Here is an 18,691-nt window from a genome sequence, read left to right as displayed (position 1 = left end):
AGGCGCGTGGGCTTCAGTAGTTGTGGCTCGCGGGCTCAGTAGTTGTGGCTCGCAGGCTCAGTAACTGTGGCGCCTGGGCTTAGTTGCTCCGCGGCATGTGGGATCTTCCTGGACCTGGGCTCGAACCCGTGTCCCCTGCATTGGCAAGCGGATTCTCAACCACTGCGCCACTAGGGAAGCCCCTTAGAGTATTTTTTGAGGTTCATCTATGTTGTAGCGTGTATCAGTACTTCATTCTTTTTCTTTTTCTTTTTTTTTTTTTTCCACCACATGGCTTGCGGGATCTTAGTTCCCCACCAGGATTTGAACCCGAGCCCTTCTGCAGTGGAAGCGCAGAGTCCTGATCACTGAACCGCCAGGGATTCCCAAGTACTTCATTCTTTTTTATGGCTAGATTATATTACATTGTATGGATATCCTGCATTTCATTGATCCATTCATCAGCTGATGGACATCTGGATTGTTTCCACTTTTAGGCTATTATGAATAATGCTGCTATGAGCATTTGTGTGTAAGTCTTTGTGTGGACATATAGTTTAATTTCTTTTGGGTGGATTCCTAAGAATGGAATTCCTGGGTCATATGGTAAATTTATGTTTTAACTTTTTAAGAAACTGCTAAACCAAATAAGTTTTATTTTAGAAGAAATGTAAATTCAAATAACAGTAAGAATTTTTTAATACTAGATTTGCAAAAAGTAAGTAGAATGATAATGCCCAGTTCTGATGAATACAGAGGAACAGGCATTTTCAAACACTATTGGTGGAAGTATAGATTGGTGCAGTTTTGGGGCAGTTTGGCCATATGTATCACTTTAAAAAATGTACAGACTCTTCTGTCCAGCAGGTCCACTTGCAGGAATTTATCCTGTAGAAATAGTTGCACATAGACGCATAGGTCTAAGTACTGCATAATCTTCTCAGCTTTTTTTCATAAGAATGAAAAACTGAAAACACCTTCCACGTCCATGCATAAGGGACTGGTTATATTAGTGTTGAGTTAAACATCTTACTTGGCTTCCATAATAATATTTGCTGCTCTCAGTCTCCTTTTTAAGTTCCGCCTTTTTTTATTTATTCTGGGCATTGATGCTACCAACTAAAGTTAGAAGAAAGCAGAGCAGAGGGAATGATGCTGTGTGTGAGTTGGTTCTGGACTTCCAGGGAACTTTGACTTTTCATTGTTGACATTGCGATCTGCCTCCCCTCAGTATCACACATGCTCATGCCTTTTGCTTTAAGAAAGATGGGATTCATTCTTTAAGAAGAAATGGGTGCACAAGAAACTGGAAGCATCATGGGATTTAGATGATGGCAGGAGAAAGACTATAAGGTGAAAATATTTCTGTGTGTGCCTCTCACCTTCCTCTATGAGATAATTAAGATAAGAGCTTTCTGGGGGAGGCAGGATAGGTCGTGATGAAGAGCACAGCCTCTGTATTCTGCTGACCCAAGTTCCAATCTCAGCCGTAGCATTGCAGCCTTGGAGCTCCATGCTTCAGCTCCTCATCAGTAAAACTGGGATAGTATAGGATTAATAACCAGTGAGTAAAATCCTCAAGTCTGTAATTTCTTGTTTAAGAGCTGCCTTTGCCCTGTTTATATCACAGGGAGTGTCTTACTCAGTAGTTCATCTGCCTTCCCCATCCCAGTCTCCCCAGTCTTCCCTTTTTCACCAACACTTGACCTGTCTGTGACCTGTAGGCCTCAGTGGACAATCAGTGAGAGGCTGGAGTGGGGCTGGAGCACTACTGTGCAGCAGTGTGATCTGAAAGGGGTCAAAGGCCAGGCAGTGGCTATTCAGAACCCTTTCCTGCTGATGGATCTTACGTTTTTCTCAAATATTTTTTATGGTACAATGCATAAAGTGAACTTAAACTTGATAATATCCTTAGGTGTCTTCATTTCATCTTTTATTATAAACTAAGAAAAGTACACAGCTCTGAGAGTGCTCAGCTTAATGAATTTTTACAGACTGAATAAGTCATGTAACTAGAACCCAGCTCAAGATTGAGAGTATTGTGGGTACTCCAGAAGCGTGAAGCCTCCTCTGTGTCCCTTCTCAGTCTTCCTTCCCCAAGAGTACCCCATTCTAACTTATGCCTTGATAGATTTAATCTTGCTTGTGTTTGAACGTTCTGTAAATTGACTCATACGCTATGTTTTCTTTTGTGTATGGCTTTTTTTCGCTCAGTATTATGTCTGTAAGATTCCTCTATGTTGTGTTTAGTTCCTTCTTTTTCATTGCTGAATAATATTCCATTGATAAGGATATCCATTCTACTAGTGATGTTAGGTTGTTTCTAGGCTTTGGCTCTTATGAGTGGTTTTAGGAACATTCTTATGAGTGTCTTTACACACATTTGTGTATGCACGTTTCTGAGTGGAACTACTGAGTCATAAGGTGTGTGTAATTTCAGCTTTGGTAGATACTTTTGGTAGATATATTGCCATACTTGGATGCAAAAATCCTAAATAAAATATTAGCAAACTGAATCCAGCAATATATGTGTATTTATGTGTATGTGTATATGTGTACATATATGTATATATACATACTAAAAAGATAATGCTTTCCAACCAAGTTAAGCTTATTTCAGGAATATAAGATTTTTTAAGTTTCAGGTGTACAACATAGTGACTCAATATTTGTATATATTGCAAAATGATCATCAGTAAGTCTAGTTAACACTCATCACCATAAAGTTGCAAATTTTTTTCTTGTGCTGAGAACTTTTAAGACCTGTTCTCTTAGCAACCTTCAAGTATACAAGACAGTATTATTAACTTAATCACCATGCTGTACATACACTACATTCCCATGACTTATTTATTTTATAATTGGAAGTTTGTACCTTCTGACCACCTTCACCCATTTCACCCATCTCCCAACCCCCCCATCTCTGGCAACCACCAATCTGTTCTCTGTATCTATGAAGTCCTCTTTTTTTTTTTGGTCAAGATTCCACATATAAGTGAGATTGTATGGTATTTTTCTTTCTCTGTCTGGCTTATTTCACTTAGGATAGACTGAATAATATTCCATTGTGTGTGTGAGTGTGTATACACACACACACACATATTTTCTTTATCCATTCATCCATTGATGACACTTAGGTTGCTTCCATGTGTTGGGTATTGTAAATAATGCTGCAGTGAACATGGGGGTGCAGATACCTTTCTGAGTTAGATTTTGTTTTTTTGGATAAATACCCACATTCCTACTGTATGGAATCATACAGTAAGTCTATTTTTAAATTTTTTGAGGAACATCCATACTGTTTTTCATAGTGGCTGCACCAATTTACTTTCCCACCAAATTCACAAGGGTTTCCTTTTTTCCACGCCCTCACCAACACTTACTTCTTGTCTTTTTGGTAATAGCCATTCTGACAGGTATGAGATGATATCTCACTGTGGTTTTGATTTGCATATCCCTGATGATTAGTGATGTTGAGCACCTTTCAGGGACCTCTTGGCCATCTGTTTGTCGTCTTTGGAAAAAAATGTCTATTCAGGTCGTCTGTCCATTTTTCAATCAGATTGTTTGGGGGGTTTTTTGCTCTTGATTTGTATGAATTCTTTATATTTTAGATATTAACCCCTTATCAGAATTGTGATTTGAAAATATTTTCTCTCATTCAGTGCACTGCCTTTTTTATTTTGTTGATGGTTTCCTTTGCTACGCAGAGGCTTTTTAGTTTGAAGTAGTCCCACTTGTTTGTTTTTTGCTTTTGTTGCCTTACCCAAAAAATCATCATCAGGACCAGTGTCAAGGAGCTTACTGCCTATGGTTTCTCCTTGGAATTATATGATTTCAGTCTTTTAAAGTTTGTTTATTTATTTATTTATTTATTTATTTATTTATTTATTTATTTTGGCCACACGGCTTGCGGGATCTTAGTTCTCCAACCAGGGATCGAACCCGCTACCCCTGCATTGGAAGCTCGGAGTCTTAACTACTGGACCGCCAGGGAAGTCCCTGCTTTCAGTCTTATATGTTCAAATCTTCAATCCATTTTGAGTTAATTTTTGTGTATGGTGTAAGATAGTGGTCCCTTTCCATTATTTTGCTTGTGGCGGTTCAGTTTTCCCAGTATCATTTATTTGAAAAGACTGTCCCTTACCGATTGTATATTCTTGGCTCTTTTGTTGTAAATTAATTGACCATATATATGTGAGTTTACTTCTGAACTTTATTCTGTTCCATTGATCTATGTTTCTGTTTTTATGCCAGTATTATACTGTTTTCATTACTAGTGCTTTGTAATATAGTTTGCAATCAGGAAGTGTGATGTCTCTAGCTTTGTTCTTCTTGCTTAAAGTCGCTTTGGCTGTTTGGGGTCTTTTGTGGTTTCATACAAATTTTAGGATTGTTTGTTTTATTTCTGTGAAAAATGCCATTGGAATTTTGATAGGGATTGCATTGAATCTGTAGATGCTTTGTGTGGCACAGACATTTTAACAATATTAATTTTTCCAGTCTCTGAGCACACAGTTTCTTCCATTTATTTGTGTTATCTTCAATTTCTTTCATCAGTGTCTTAAAGTTTTCAGTGTATATTTCTTTCACCTCCTTGGTTAAATTTATTCCTTGGTATTTTATGCTTTTTGATGCAATTGGAAATGGGATTATTTTCTTAATTTCTCTTTCTGATAGTTCATTATTAGTGTATAGAAATGCAAATGATTTTGTGGAATGATTTTACATCCTGCAGTTTTACTAATGGTAAATGAAGATGGCTTAATATTTGAGTCACTCTATGTAGTTCACCTTATCAGAGTAAGGGAGATAAAGAGCAAGGATATGTTCCTTCAATAACAGTACATTTATCACACTCAAAAAGTGTGACATTAATATAAAACTGTTAGTGAATAAGCAGTACATATTCAGATTTCTATTGTTCCGATAACATCCTTTGTTTTGTTTTTTAGTCTGAGTTCCAATCCAGGATCAAATGTCAGATGTATTTTGATACATCACAGTCATTATATAACATGCACATAAAAAATATCAGTGTGAACTTAATTATTATAAAGTGAATACCCTTCTAACCCCCACGTGTGAAAGAGGATAGACTCTTGCTATACCCTCCCAGAAGTTTTCCACCCGCCCCTTCTCAAATACAACTCCCTCCCTCTCGTCTAAGGTTAGCCATTATCCTAATTTTTATGATCATTACTTTCTTTCCTTTGTAGTTTAGCTTTATCTGTTTTTCAGTGTGGTTTTAATATTTTAATCATATAACTTTATTAATATCTAATTGTAATAGTAATAATATTTTAATATTTTAACATGATATGGTTTGATAATCTGTTTCCCCACCATCATTTTTCTTTTTCCTTTTACATTTGTGTTCTTCTCAGTGCATCACATCAGGAGCATGTAATGTCTGTCTGATTACTGACGGTGTTAACCTTCTATCACTTGATTATATTTGCCAGGTTTTTGTACTTTGTAAAGTTACACCTTTGTAATAAATATTTTGAGGCTGTGTAAATATCCTGTTTCTTATGAAACTTTGATCCTAGTTTTAGCAATCATTGATGATTCTTGCCCCAAAGCATTTTTACTATAATGTTAGCCAGATGCTGTTTTCTGGGTCCGTCATTCCCTCTATAGTTAATAGTTGGAGCTCGCTACAAGGAAGGCTTTCTCTTCTCCCTTGTATTTATTTCAATGTTTCATGTATGTTTTATTTTATGGATTTTATATTCTGTTATAATCATTTTGATGCATGAATTGTTCCAGTTTAGCCCCTTCAGCTGGTGCCTGTCCCTCTGACATGTCTCTGACATGTTTGTCTGAGCACTTTCTTACTTTCTGGCACAAGATGATCCCACTTACCAGTATTTTCCTAGGCTCAGATCTGGAATTGGGCATATCTTTAGGGAGAACTGGTTCTTTTAGTGGATAATGGTATTCAGAAGCAAAGATCTTGGTGCTGAGTATGTTTTTTTTATATTTATCCTATTTGGGGTTTGTAGGGCTTTTTGAATTCATAGCTTGGTATTTTCTGTAAGTTTTGGGAAATTATTCGCCTTTACCTCTTTAAACATTGCTTCTACTCCATTCTTTCTCCTCTTCCTCTGAGATTCCAGTTACTCATGTTAGACTTTTTCACTGTATCCCATATGTATTATAAGCATTTCTATGTTTTCCATCCCTATTTCCTTTTGTGCTTTAATTCTCTGGATCTATAATTTTTTCTCCTGTTGTGTTTAATTTTGTATTAAACTATATATGTATTAAAATTCTTAACATCAATTATTATGCTTTTCGGTCCTAGGCTTTCCATTTGACTATGTCTCTCACTCTTTGTTAATAGGCTGTACTTGTCTAGTGAAATTCTTGCTATCATCTGTGTTTTTGAATAATTAATAATATTTATTTTAAAATCCATGCCTGGTAACTCCAGTCTCTGGGTCACTTGGGTGTCTGGTTCTGTAGTGTTTCTCCACCCATTCCCTCCCCCACCATTTATGGTTATTTTTTTCTGTAGGAAAGCAAATTGATTATCTGTTTATAAAGTTGTAAAAATGTTAATATTCTTAGATTTCCTGAAATACAGTTACTTGATCTGTCTACAGCAGACAACTTTTTGGTAAATTTAGTTGTAACGTACAACCCTTGAATCTCAGTGGATTACAATAGCAAAGGCTTATTTGTTGCTTGCATTACATTCTGGTTCCTGAGTAACTGCAGCTACATCCCATGGTTATTATGTTCCATGTGTCTTATTCATTCTGAGACCTAGGCTGAAGGAGAAGCCCTCATCAGGGATGTTTTAATCTCAGGGCCAAAGTTAATGGGAGAGATGGACCATGTGATGGCTCTTCAGAGTCTTCTCAGTTGAAGTTCATTTCTCTCCCATTCACAGTCAATTGACCGAAGCAATTTATGTATGTGCTCCTTCCCCAGGGAGGCATTATAAGTTATATGGGAGGGAGGAGTGAATAATTGGGAACAGTAATACAATTTATCTTGCTATCCTAAAGAAAAAACTCCCACATTTGAAAAAAGCTGTATGTACATGAAGATGTTAATGCAGAATTATTAATAATGATAAAAATTATAAGTATAGTAGTAAGGAACTTTATGATATATTCAGTGATTATGCAGTTCTTAAAATGATCATTGTAATATCTAGCAACATAGGAAAATGCATGTAGTACACTGTTAAGTGAAAGAGCAATGTAGAGAGTATATATACCCTATCAGTACAGCTGTGTACACACAGTCATACATTTGTAAGAAAATTGAAGATATAAAAATGATGATAGTTATCTTAGTGGTTTTTCATTTTTAAACTTAAAGTTTTATAGTGCTGTTATTTTATAATTAAAAGCAATTTTGTTTTCTTAAAGGTTATTTTTCATTCTAAAAAGTCATACACATTTATCAAAGAAATGTTGGAAAATACAGAAAATAGGATTCAAAAAAACAAACTCTTGACCTATCTCCCCAAGTCACCACAGTAACTATTTTAGGTGTGTTTAAAAAATTACTATATTAAAAATATTTACCAGATTAACCTTGTATTGTGTTGTCATGTTTCATTTCAGGTCCTGAAAATCCTTGGTTGGTCCAAGCTTATGTTTCAGCAGCTAAACACCCTTTTGCTTCCGTGGTGGCTCAGGAGGTTTTCCAGAGTGGAATCATTCCTTCAGATACTGACTTTCGTATCTACAGGGATTTTGGGAACATTCCAGGTATTCTGTCAGTCGTTACGGGCTTTTTTGTGACAATGATTAATCAAAAACAAGTTTTACTTTTTGGAAGTTTGTGAGTGAGCAGCATTTTCTGAGAGCAAATTCTCTATGTGAAAACTGCATATTTTGACTTACTGAAAGAGAGATCCTGATAGTTTCTTTTTCTTTTAAACTCCAGTCTAATTTAAATGCTTCCCTTTTCTAGAACATGTCATCTTGGCCCACAGTGTGACAGAACAGGGGAGGACTGGTTAGCACTTCATTCCCAAAAGATGGTAATAGATCCTTCAGGGGTCTTTTTCATTGTTATCTTGCTTTGCCAACTGCCCTGGGGACTTGTACAGCTTATTTGAAGTTAAAATTTGGCTCTGGCCTGGCAAGGATGTAGATGGCAAAGTTTTGATGACCTCCCGTGCTCAATATTCCTACCCCTTGCTGTGTGAATTGTAATGCCCCAGTCATTATGTATTGAATTATGTACCATAACTATTGGTTCTGTGAGAATTTGGAAGAGAATGTACATCATGCATTCATGAATGTGACAAACAATCATGCCACTGCTTTGATGTTTTGTCTTTCAGGAATTTAATACATTAAACAAGTAGGCCTAAAGTAAGGTTGATCTTTAAAATGACTTTTTTTTTTTTCTGTATGTCTTAGGAATAGACTTAGCTTTTATTGAGAATGGATACATTTATCACACCAAGTATGACACAGCGGACAGAATTCTAACAGATTCCATTCAGCGAGCAGGTTGGTATTCTAATTTAGACTTTTGATATTAAGATGGAATACTGTGGATGACCTGTAAACCTATAAATATTCTGTGTCCTGTGCATTAGGGAGGCAGTGTATGGTGTAAATGAGGTGGGGCTTTGGAGTTAGATGAGGCTTTGAATTTTAGCCTTGAAGTCTAGTTTAGCAGTTAAGAACATAAGACTATTCATTATGAGGAATTTGAAAGGGTGTTGACCCAGGGTTATGGTCGGATTGCTGAGTGATGCGAGTGTAGCCAAAATGGAAGCTATACATTGGAGGTGGTGCAAGCACATGTTTGGGCAACTTGCCCAGGTCTGGAAAAGTTACATCGATCCGAGGTTGGGTGGTGAGGGCCAGTGAGTGGGTTATAGGACAGGTGTCAGGACAAGGGGCAAGGGAGTTAAAGTGTTTTCCAGAGAGATCTGTAGTAGTCAGGGGAGGTGAGTCTGTTGCTGAGCCTTAATAAGAGTTGGTGGGATTTGGCACAATGGAGAAGAGAGGGTGTGTCCCAAGGAAGAGCAGAGCGCGAGTAGGTTGTGTTTGTGTATGAGGGGCTGTTGGTGAGTAGCTTGTCAGAATGGAGGTTGCATTTTCAGAAATAGAGAGAAATGAGGTATAAGTGTATAGGGTAGAGAAAATTGTAGAAAGCTTTAAAAATCAGCAAGAAGATGCTGCAGGAATAAGGAATCATCAAAGGCCTGAGTACATGAATGAATGATGGTTTAAAATGCTGTTAGTCTGGTGATGCAGTGTGGAGTGGATGGTGGAGACAGGGAGAGAGCCAGGAGTCAGGGCTGTTCCAACAGTAATTTTCGTATGGAATAGTAAAGGACCTAGACTGGGGTGTTGAGCAAAGATAGAAATGAAAGCAAGGAGATAGAAAATTAGGTATATTTGGAATGTAAATTCAACAAAACTTGACAGATTAGATAGAAGGGGCAGCAAGGGGCAGCATCAGGCCTAGCTGGCCGGGGGAGAGATGATGCCATTGACCATGATGGGAACACGGGAAGGAGGCCCCCATCCAGAGCAGTCATGAAGAGGGGGAGGAGACTGAAGTCTGTCAGATGTAAGACGGAGGGTGTCTGTGAACTGACAAGATGAAAGTATAGATACACTGTTAGAGCTCATTACAGAACTGGGTTTCTGGGTTTGGAAATTAAAGGCATAGAGAAAACCACAGAAGTATGGAGAATGGAAATGGTTTTTGGAAGAGGGAAGCAAAGGTAGAGGACTAAACTTGAGCTTTGAGGAAGACACATTCTAAGGTGTGACAGAAGAGCCAATGAAAGAACTCCCGCAGTAAGACAGAGGTGGTGTCTTCAGTGGAAAGAGAAAGTCAGTGGGATGAGCAGCAGGAAGAAATGCCAGTCATTCATGTCTTCTGATAATTCTTCATTATTAAGTTCAAACTCATTTAGTCAGTGATTGATATAACAGATATTTGTGACAGCATCTGATGTGCCAGATTCTGCCTGATAATGACTCTCCCAGCTCTCCAGCTTCATTGCTGAATACTCTCTCTCCTCATTCCGGACTTTTTTTCCACCCTGTATCTGGAAATTGCCCTCCTCAGGGCCTTCATCTACACAGATGAACAGTCTCAGTCTGGACAATCTCTCCCGCGATGTAGCTCCTGTCCATCCTTTAGCTGTAAATTTCACTTCCTCGAGTGCTTCCCTGACTTCTCAAACTCCATTAGTCTCCCGTGATATGTTTTTAGGGGACTCTCTCCTTATTCTTTCTTTTTTTAATTGGAATATCATTGACATTCCTTATTAATTCTTAACACACGTGTAATAACTTGTTTGGTGTTTGTGAGCTTCATGAGCTTCTTGGTTCCCCACTGAATTTCTGGTATCTAGAGCAGTGTCTGCTACATTAAGTATATATTAAATGAAGAAGGACTAAGAAACAGCCACTGGATTTGTCAACAGTGAGGGTAGAACTGATCAGGGAGTAGCTGTAATAAATAGAAGAGAAAGGATGAAGACCAGGTCGCTGAGCTTTGAAGTGGAGAGGAAACAAGAGTAGGGGGCATGGACCTTATCTGAGATATTTAGTAAGAAAAGTGGGGGAGAGCAGTAGGATGGTAGAAAGCTATTTCTGTTCACAGTCTTTCTAGGTATTTCTTTACTCCAACAGTGGATGGTTTATTCAACTTTGTTACCTTTCTTTTTTTTTTTTTTTAACTAATAGGTGACAACATTTTAGCAGTTCTTAAATATCTAGCTACATCTGATATGTTGGCTTCTTCTTCTAAGTATCAACATGGAAACATGGTCTTCTTTGATGTGCTTGGCCTGTTTGTCATTGCCTACCCCTCTCGTGTTGGCTTGATAATTAACTATATGGTGGTAATGGCTGTTGCTTTATACCTGGGAAAGAAATTATTGCAGCCCCAAAATAAGAGTAAGTATTTTCCTTTAAAACTACAGTACTGGCACGGATATGGAATTTGCCTGAAGTTTTTTAGTCACTTTGCTTATATCTTTCCAAGAAGTTAAAAATCTTACGAAAAATAACATTTGATTTATACTGTTGTAAGAAACTTGTAAATGAATATCAGGTTGATATGCTCATTATACTTTTAGTCTTGGTGAAGCAGGCAAGTTTTATGTACTTATGCACTTCATAGAAGTACCACAAAAGCTTGTGGAAAATGGTTTGTAAAGACTGACTTTTAGTGAAGAGTCCCATTAAAAATTCTTGTCCACACTGCAGACCAATAGCACACTGTTCTGGAGTATAAATGAGCTTCTTGTGGTTAAATTGGTCTCCTTTACTATGTTTTGTACTCTAAGTTGGTGTGTGCTGTTATCAGATAAAATATTTAGCAGCAATTTAAATACTCATTTATCACTGGTTATTTTCTCATGCTACTTCTATTCCTGTGTTAGCTTCTTTTAGTAAGATTTTATATGGAACTTTGCCTTCCATTTCTGCTGTTATTTCAGTACACAAAGCATCCCAAAGGTGATGAAGATTAAGACAACCCACTTTCCTAGCCAGGAATATATCTGAACTACTCCTGAAGACTTATCTCTTTGCGTCTTTTGTACCCACAGACTCTGAGTAGATGTCAATACTTGAATCTTATTCACTGATACTTTCCCTGTGTAGTGTTTAACAAACCTTACCCCTAAGAAATTTCAGTATTTTCAATTACAATGGTGAATTTTGTTTTAATGTTTGCTCCTTTAATTCTACTGACTGGTTATGAAATTGATTTGATAAAGACGGTGATCTCTACTTTTTGTTTTCTCTCCATTAGCTGCTGCCTATACAAAGGACTTCTTCTGTGGACTTGGCATCACTCTGATAAGCTGGTTTACTAGCTTGGTTACAGTTCTCATTATAGCAGTGTTCATCTCTCTTATTGGACAGTCTCTCTCATGGTATAACCACTTCTACGTCTCTGTTTGTCTGTATGGAACTGCAGCTGTTGCCAAAATAATATTCATACATACCCTCGCAAAAAGATTTCATTATGTGGTAAGTGTTGGGCATATTTATTGATTTCTTTTTGCTGCCTTCTAGGATTGAAGACAAACTCAGGTGGGTGTTCCTTGTGTTTGGCCTTTTGAGCTATCAAAGATTGTTTGGCATGGCTATAGATAATTGACTCCCAGATCTGTGTTGACTTTCTGGAAGGCTTCTCATTCTGAGGGTAGCAGACTTCAAATGAGGTTATGAAGCTGCAAACAGTTTGGGGTGTTGGTGACAGCAAGGTGTGTTAGCATAGCCTTTTGCCTCTCCTGACTCTGCGGTTTTTGTAGCCATGCTCTTGAATCTACTAGCCTTCTTTGGGATCACCCAATTATTTATATTTGAATAGCGCTGTTTTCCACTGGACTGTAAGCTCCTTGAGGGCATGGAGTGTTTTGTTCATTGTCCCCTGTGCTTAGGCAGTGTCTGACACAGCACTAACACCCAGTGTTTGCTGCCTGAATGAACGTTGCACTTAAAGCTGCGCTTAAAGTTTTCAGTTTCCTTCACTTTTTTTTTTTTTTTTTTAACTTTTATGTTGTTGATGCAGATTCTGTCAGCATGCCTTTGTGGTCTGGGGGTTATACTGACACACTGCTAAGGAGAATAAGGGAAGGGAGATAGGGTTCCAAAATGATTTATGCTGACTTAGAGAATATAGCCATATTGTTATGGTTTCAACTGTATACCATTGTATTTTGTTTGGTAAAAACAAAATTAGGTATTAGGGTTATGAGATAATAGGACTAAAAATAAATTACAGTGAGAGAGCAAGCAGTGTTTCTGATTTTCTAAGAGAGTTAAAGGGAAAATCTTTCTTAGTTCCGTCATTTTCAAGATGGCCAGTATACACCTGTTTTTTCGGTTTGTACTGCTGAGGATTAGAATGGAGACATGGAAGACTATAATACAGCATCCTTTCACAAGGACGTCTTTGGTACCTGAACCTTGGTCTCAGTTTCAATTCATGTTGGGATATGATCTGAGGAGCCCTTCTGTGTTTTAGGCCCTATTGAAGAAAGGTTCTTTGAGATTAGCCATCTGTTTATGGTTGAGCCAATGCTTGTATCTTAGTGGCTTCTGTCTCCAAAAGAATTATACCATGGGGCTCAATTTCACATGCTTATTCTTAATGCCATGGTATGTAACCAGTCAGAGTGTGGCTGACTGTCGTTGATACGGCATTGGGGTTCAGTAGAGGGTAAGACAGAAATGCTTAGTAAAGTTCTATTTACTTTGACTGATTTCACTTGTCAGATTACAAAACTTCCGGCTGAAGGCACAATGTAAAGAGTAGTGTGTTTTATTTTCATTTCACAAATGGTCTTTGAGTATCCAGTGGGCTTCCATGCTAAGGCCTGGTACAGAGATTCAGGACATAGTCTTTTTCTTTGAGGAGCTCACAGTTTCATTTGGGGATGAAACGATGGGGAAACCACAGGGGTTTCAGTACATTGGGCCGAAGTGAAGTAGAGTGATATATTCACAGTGCTGTAGGAATATAGGGCCAGGAGAGATGAATTTTGTTTGTGGAAGTCAGGAAGGCTTCATGAAGGAGGTGGTGACATTTGAACTGGGTTTTTGAAGCCTGAGGTTTTTGGTGCCAGATAGAGAACAGGTTGATGGGCAAAGGTGGGAATGTACAAGATGCATTTGGCTCACAGTCAATAAAAAGTTCAGTGTGGTGAAGATGAGGTTGGTAGGATAATAACTGGGAAAGTAGGCCAGGGTGAAGTTGGAGCATGACCCTAAAAATCAGTGGGACCACAATTTAAAATTTCTAAGCAGGATATTGAGTGAGAGAATTTGTGATTTAGTAGGAACACACTGGTAACAGTGTATAGAATGGATTGGAAGGGGTAGAGGGATAATAGAGATGGGGAGAGGGGAACTAGATTTGAAGGATATTTGGACTTGGGTACAATGTGGGAACAATGTAAAACATTTCCAGTTATTACAGTCTTCATTGTTGAGATCTTTGTTTTTAAATGTCTGAGTGAATTTGGCTTCAAATTGAATCCTAAGAATTATTTTATTCTTTTTGAAGACCATGACTCTTTTTTTTGTTTTTTTTTTAGAAATTTATTTATTTTTGGTTGCATTGGATCTCATTGCTGCGCACGGGCTTTCTTCAGTTACAGAGAGTGGTGCGCAGGCTTCTCATTGCGGTGGCTTCTCTTGTTGCGGAGCACCGGCTCTGGGCGCGCGGGCTTCAGTAGTTGTGGCTCACGGGCTTAGTTGCTCCGCAGCATGTGGGATCTTCCCGGACCAGGGCTCGAACCCGTGTCCCCTGCATTGGCAGGAGGATTCTTAACCACTGCGCCACGAGGGAAGCCCGACCATGACTCTTGATTAACAGTGTTGAACATCTAATTATTTAACGATGATACCCTATCTTTCATTGTCCAAAGAAGGTTTGTCAAGTGAACTTTAACTTGTTTTGAAAACATGTGACAAACTCTTTTGAGCTCTTGAATTAGGGACCCTTATAACAAACATGCCCTGGACTATACAGTAATGAGAAGGCAGAGGAGAGAGAAAAGCTTAAATATATCTATTTCCGTTTTGGTATTTCTGCACTAAAATTATAACTTTCATGTTTACATTAATAGAATCGCTGGTGCAGATGTTAAAATGTATTAAGTTCATATGGCAACTTTCTTCTGAAGAACTCAAGGTGCTGCACAGGAATCCTCAGACTTCAGAGCTCATAAAATGTAGATCAAATTTTATAACGTGAAACCACCAGGAATCCAGGATGGGGGCAAAGTTGTGCTACAAGACCAGTTGGAGATAGAAAAGACTCAGGAATCAAGCAAAAAAACCCCATGGCTGTGTGCTCTAAAGGTCCTGCAGTTCTCAAGCTGTGCTGTTGGTGGCGCTGCAGCCGCCTTCACATAGGTCATTTCTCCAGTTTGCTTGACATTCCTTGTAAGTTGCATGAATAAAAGAGCTTACAGAGGTGAATGTTTTTAGGAGAGTCCTTTCTTCTATTTTAGAACATTTCCAAAGGTCTTTCAGCCCGGTGGAGGGAGAGCACAGATTATATACAAGTAATGATGTTTTTACCCCATCTTGTTAAATTCCCCTTTCCTGTGCAGTAATTTGAATTTATTACTTTATGATAGGAGGTAGCTTTGTCAGTGTTTACTTTAAAGTTTAAAGGATAGACCCTGCTCCAAACAAAATATAGCTTTTTGGAGCAGTGGAAGTTACACTACAATAGAAGATCTTTATGAATGGCCCATGAATGAGACTACTTGTGTATTTTCTTTCTTTCAGAATGCCAGTGACCAGTATCTGGGAGAAGTATTTTTTGACGTCTCTCTGTTTGTGCACTGTGGGTTCCTTACAGCTCTCACTTACCAAGGGCTCTGCTCGGCATTTATTAGCGCTGTCTGGGTGGCATTCCCGTTGCTCACAAAGCTTTGCGTGCACAAGGACTTTAGGCGGCATGGTAGGGTATTTTTGGTTGTGATACAAATGGGAAATACCTTAAAATACATAAGATAAGGCTTCCAGTGACTATTTCCATATTTGATCTTTTTGGGTAGGCTTTCTAAATTGTTGCTGTTTGTTTCTTTTTAATTTTCAGATCACACAGATTTTTATCTTACACCTTACACGTAAATGAGCACATGCTAATTAATATACTACATATTTTGTTTTCTTATTTGTATTCTACCCTAAGTCAAAGTGTTTTATCTCACTAAGATAACATGCACCAAAAGGGCAAGAGTCAGAGCTAACCTAATTTCTGTTAGGTGCGAAGGTATACCAGGACTATAAAAAGCTGTTATCTCACTGGAGAATTTCAGAGATGTGTTTTCTTTCTCTTTTTCTGTAGGTGCCGGAGGAAAATTTATTGCCTTTTACCTTTTGGGGATGTTTATTCCTTATCTTTATGCATTGTACCTCATCTGGGCCGTATTTGAGATGTTTACCCCTATCCTTGGGAGGAGTGGTTCGGAAATTCCACCTGATGTTGTGCTGGCTTCTATTTTGGCTGGTTGTACAATGATTCTCTCATCCTATTTTGTAAGGAAAAAAAATTTTTTTTAATTTCCTTCTTCATTTTATATATAAATCCATGATGAGTTTTGCCATGCTAGATCCTGTGAAATAGTGTTGATTCTACTCTTAAGCAAAAGAAATGGTGAATGACTCTGCATATTGTGGGTTCGGTGTGGGCAGAAAATGTAGAAGGGCGGTTTTGTTGTTAATTTTGCTTCCTCATCCTCCCAAATCCTCTGATTATACTTCTTTTCAAATAGCTTTCAAACTACCTGAATTTGAATGTGTGGAACGAATACCAAGTGAGAATTGGTAGAGATTGCTTAGTGGTGAATTTTTAGAGTGTGTTTTGAACTTACTAATTAGAGGAAAATGTTAATAAATATATGGTAGTTTCATTGGTGCTGTTAGAGCTAGTGAAGAAAGACTAATTCTGATGAGGAGTTTTCCCTTGTCGTTCACCTGCCTTGCTGCTGGCGCAGCCAAGGTCACTGATCGAGTCTGTGTCCTCGAGTGACATACACTTACGACACCCAAACATGCCTTCCTTTACCGAGTAATGAATACATGTTACAGGCCTTGTCATTTTACTGTATCAGTGTTCTGCCCTCGCAGGGAGAGTCCTACCTGTGCCATCCCTGCTTCTCCTCCCTGGGACTCTCCAGAGGGAAGAAAAGACATGATGCAGAGTTGACAACCAGACTGCCCTCTGTTAGAGCAAGCTCCAGGCAGAGTCCTGCCCTTGGCGTGGTGTCGGCACTCTCCAGGACTCTGGCCTGGCTGCTGTTTTGTGGCTCTTTTCATTGCAGTCCTTAAGAGTAAGAAGTATTTATTGAATACCCGTAGGTACCCTCTGAGATTTGAGGCTAGGGTACCAAATAGAAAAAGTAGCTATGACTATTATAGCTCTTCCCTTCATGGAGAGAAGAGTGCGCTTTTTCACACTGATATAGTAAAGGGCATCTCATGTGGGGACTAGGGTCCAGGGACAGCAGATAAAAGTACCACGTGTGTGGTCAGCACTGTCCATAGTAGTCCCTTAAATAGCAAATAAATAGCTGTGTGTGTGACTGCGTATACAGCCCTGTAGAGTAATTCTTATGCACGCTATTGTTTGAGATCAGCTGTACTAGGTCTGAAACAAATCTGAGCATTGCAGCCATTTCACTTTCAATATTATGATTTAGTCCTTACTGGTATTTGCAGGGATAGATGGAAAATTCTAAAATGTTCTTTGTTGCCTTCAGGGTTTACTTCTTTTGGTTTTAATATTAAGCCTTTAAATCCTCTGTACATCTTAATAGATGGTTTGCTGTTGTGAGGACTAAAGGAGATGTAGTTTCATCACATGTAGATTAGGTTGTAATCTAGAGTCAGCTAAGTTATGAACTGGACCCCCCCCCACCCCCTGCAGTGTATTTAAATCATAGTCAATGAATGAAAGCTATTGATGCTCATAAAAGATGATCAGAATGTGGGGCATTTCAGTTCTGTTCCATAGGGAAGGGGACAAAATGAACCCTGAAAACTTCACTGTGGAAATTGAAAATGACCCCAAAAGCATGGAAATCTTGGAAACCGTAAGCAAGTAGATTAAAGTTTATTACCTTCTAAATTACTTTTGGAGAGTGGCTCTTGGAATACTTTAAACCCTCATTTAATGTTAATTATAATGTGAAATAACTCTGCTGCCCTTTGATGCTGTGGGTTATCATTCTCTTCGCTATTTTCTTATTTATGTGTAGCTGTGTTACAGATAGTGGCTTTTTAATAGAGTGAGACTTTTCTCCTTGAGTAATGGAGAATTGAACCACAATGCACACTTCAGAGAGCTTGTCTTTTAGTCCTTGGGGATTTATTAAATATATTTGCTAGGAAGCAATTAAATTGCTGTCAAATGATCGGTTAACAGGTTTCCTGGGGTTATCCTGTGCTGGGGCCATCATGGTTATATTGATTAAATGAGACTGCTGATAGGAGTGGGATCAGGAGGAGATTCTCAGAGAGAAACAGAGAAAGAGCCAGCACACACTGGACACTTCATAGTCCCTTTTCACGCTTCTCTTCATTTTATTTCACACCCATTTCGGAACCTAGAGTGATATCAGATGTAACATTTAAGACAAAAGACAGTAAAATTTAATACAGTGGGATCCAAACACATTGTCACTGAGGCCATTCTCTTCTTCCTTCTCTCCCACTCTCTGATCACCTTTTCATTTATCACCATTACCAAACCTCTTCCAGAAGGTGGGTGGAAGAGGCAGAAGATGAGCCTCATGACCTGGAGAAGAGAAAATATGGATGTGGAAACTGTAGCTTAACCTGAAGTTGTAGGACAACTTTGGGTAGCAACAGGGTTGCGAATGGCAGGAACCACAGCATTATGACAGGGAGGTTTTGTTTGGACCCAAACGACTCTGTATACCTAAACTTAACCAGTGGAGGCGAAACTCATTACTTGGCAGGATATTTGACACTGTTCTAAGGAGCCACATTTTAAATATTGTTACTGTTAGGAGAAAGAGGGATGGACAGGGTAACAAACTGTGTTTTGCTAACTCACTGCCATAAATCCTTGGGTACTTGGTCTTATTTCTGTCCTTCAGTGTAAAAACATTAAGATCTTCGACTTAAGACCAGTACTGTTTTGCTGGAGATTACCCTGGTTGGCATATTGTTACACTGTAGATATAAAATCTCTTAGTCTCATATAG

General features: G+C 38.5%; 1 protein-coding gene across 1 annotated transcript in view; it reads left to right on the top strand.

The window, feature by feature from the left end:
- The window catches only part of ERMP1 (endoplasmic reticulum metallopeptidase 1), a 52,707-nt gene that overhangs the window by 9,376 nt on the left and 24,640 nt on the right, over positions 1–18,691 (top strand). Inside the window, exons 5-10 of the mRNA XM_082470892.1 lie at positions 7,566–7,712; positions 8,373–8,465; positions 10,671–10,883; positions 11,746–11,966; positions 15,243–15,417; positions 15,808–15,998. Coding sequence (XP_082327018.1) covers positions 7,566–7,712; positions 8,373–8,465; positions 10,671–10,883; positions 11,746–11,966; positions 15,243–15,417; positions 15,808–15,998 — 1,040 coding nt within the window. The remainder of the gene's footprint in view (positions 1–7,565; positions 7,713–8,372; positions 8,466–10,670; positions 10,884–11,745; positions 11,967–15,242; positions 15,418–15,807; positions 15,999–18,691) is intronic.

Source organism: Balaenoptera physalus (genome assembly GCF_965194825.1).
Source record: "Balaenoptera physalus genome assembly, chromosome: 7".
Lineage (NCBI taxonomy): Eukaryota > Metazoa > Chordata > Mammalia > Artiodactyla > Balaenopteridae > Balaenoptera > Balaenoptera physalus.
The sequence above is the reverse complement of the archived record's forward strand: the minus strand, read 5'-3'. Positions and strand labels throughout refer to the sequence as shown.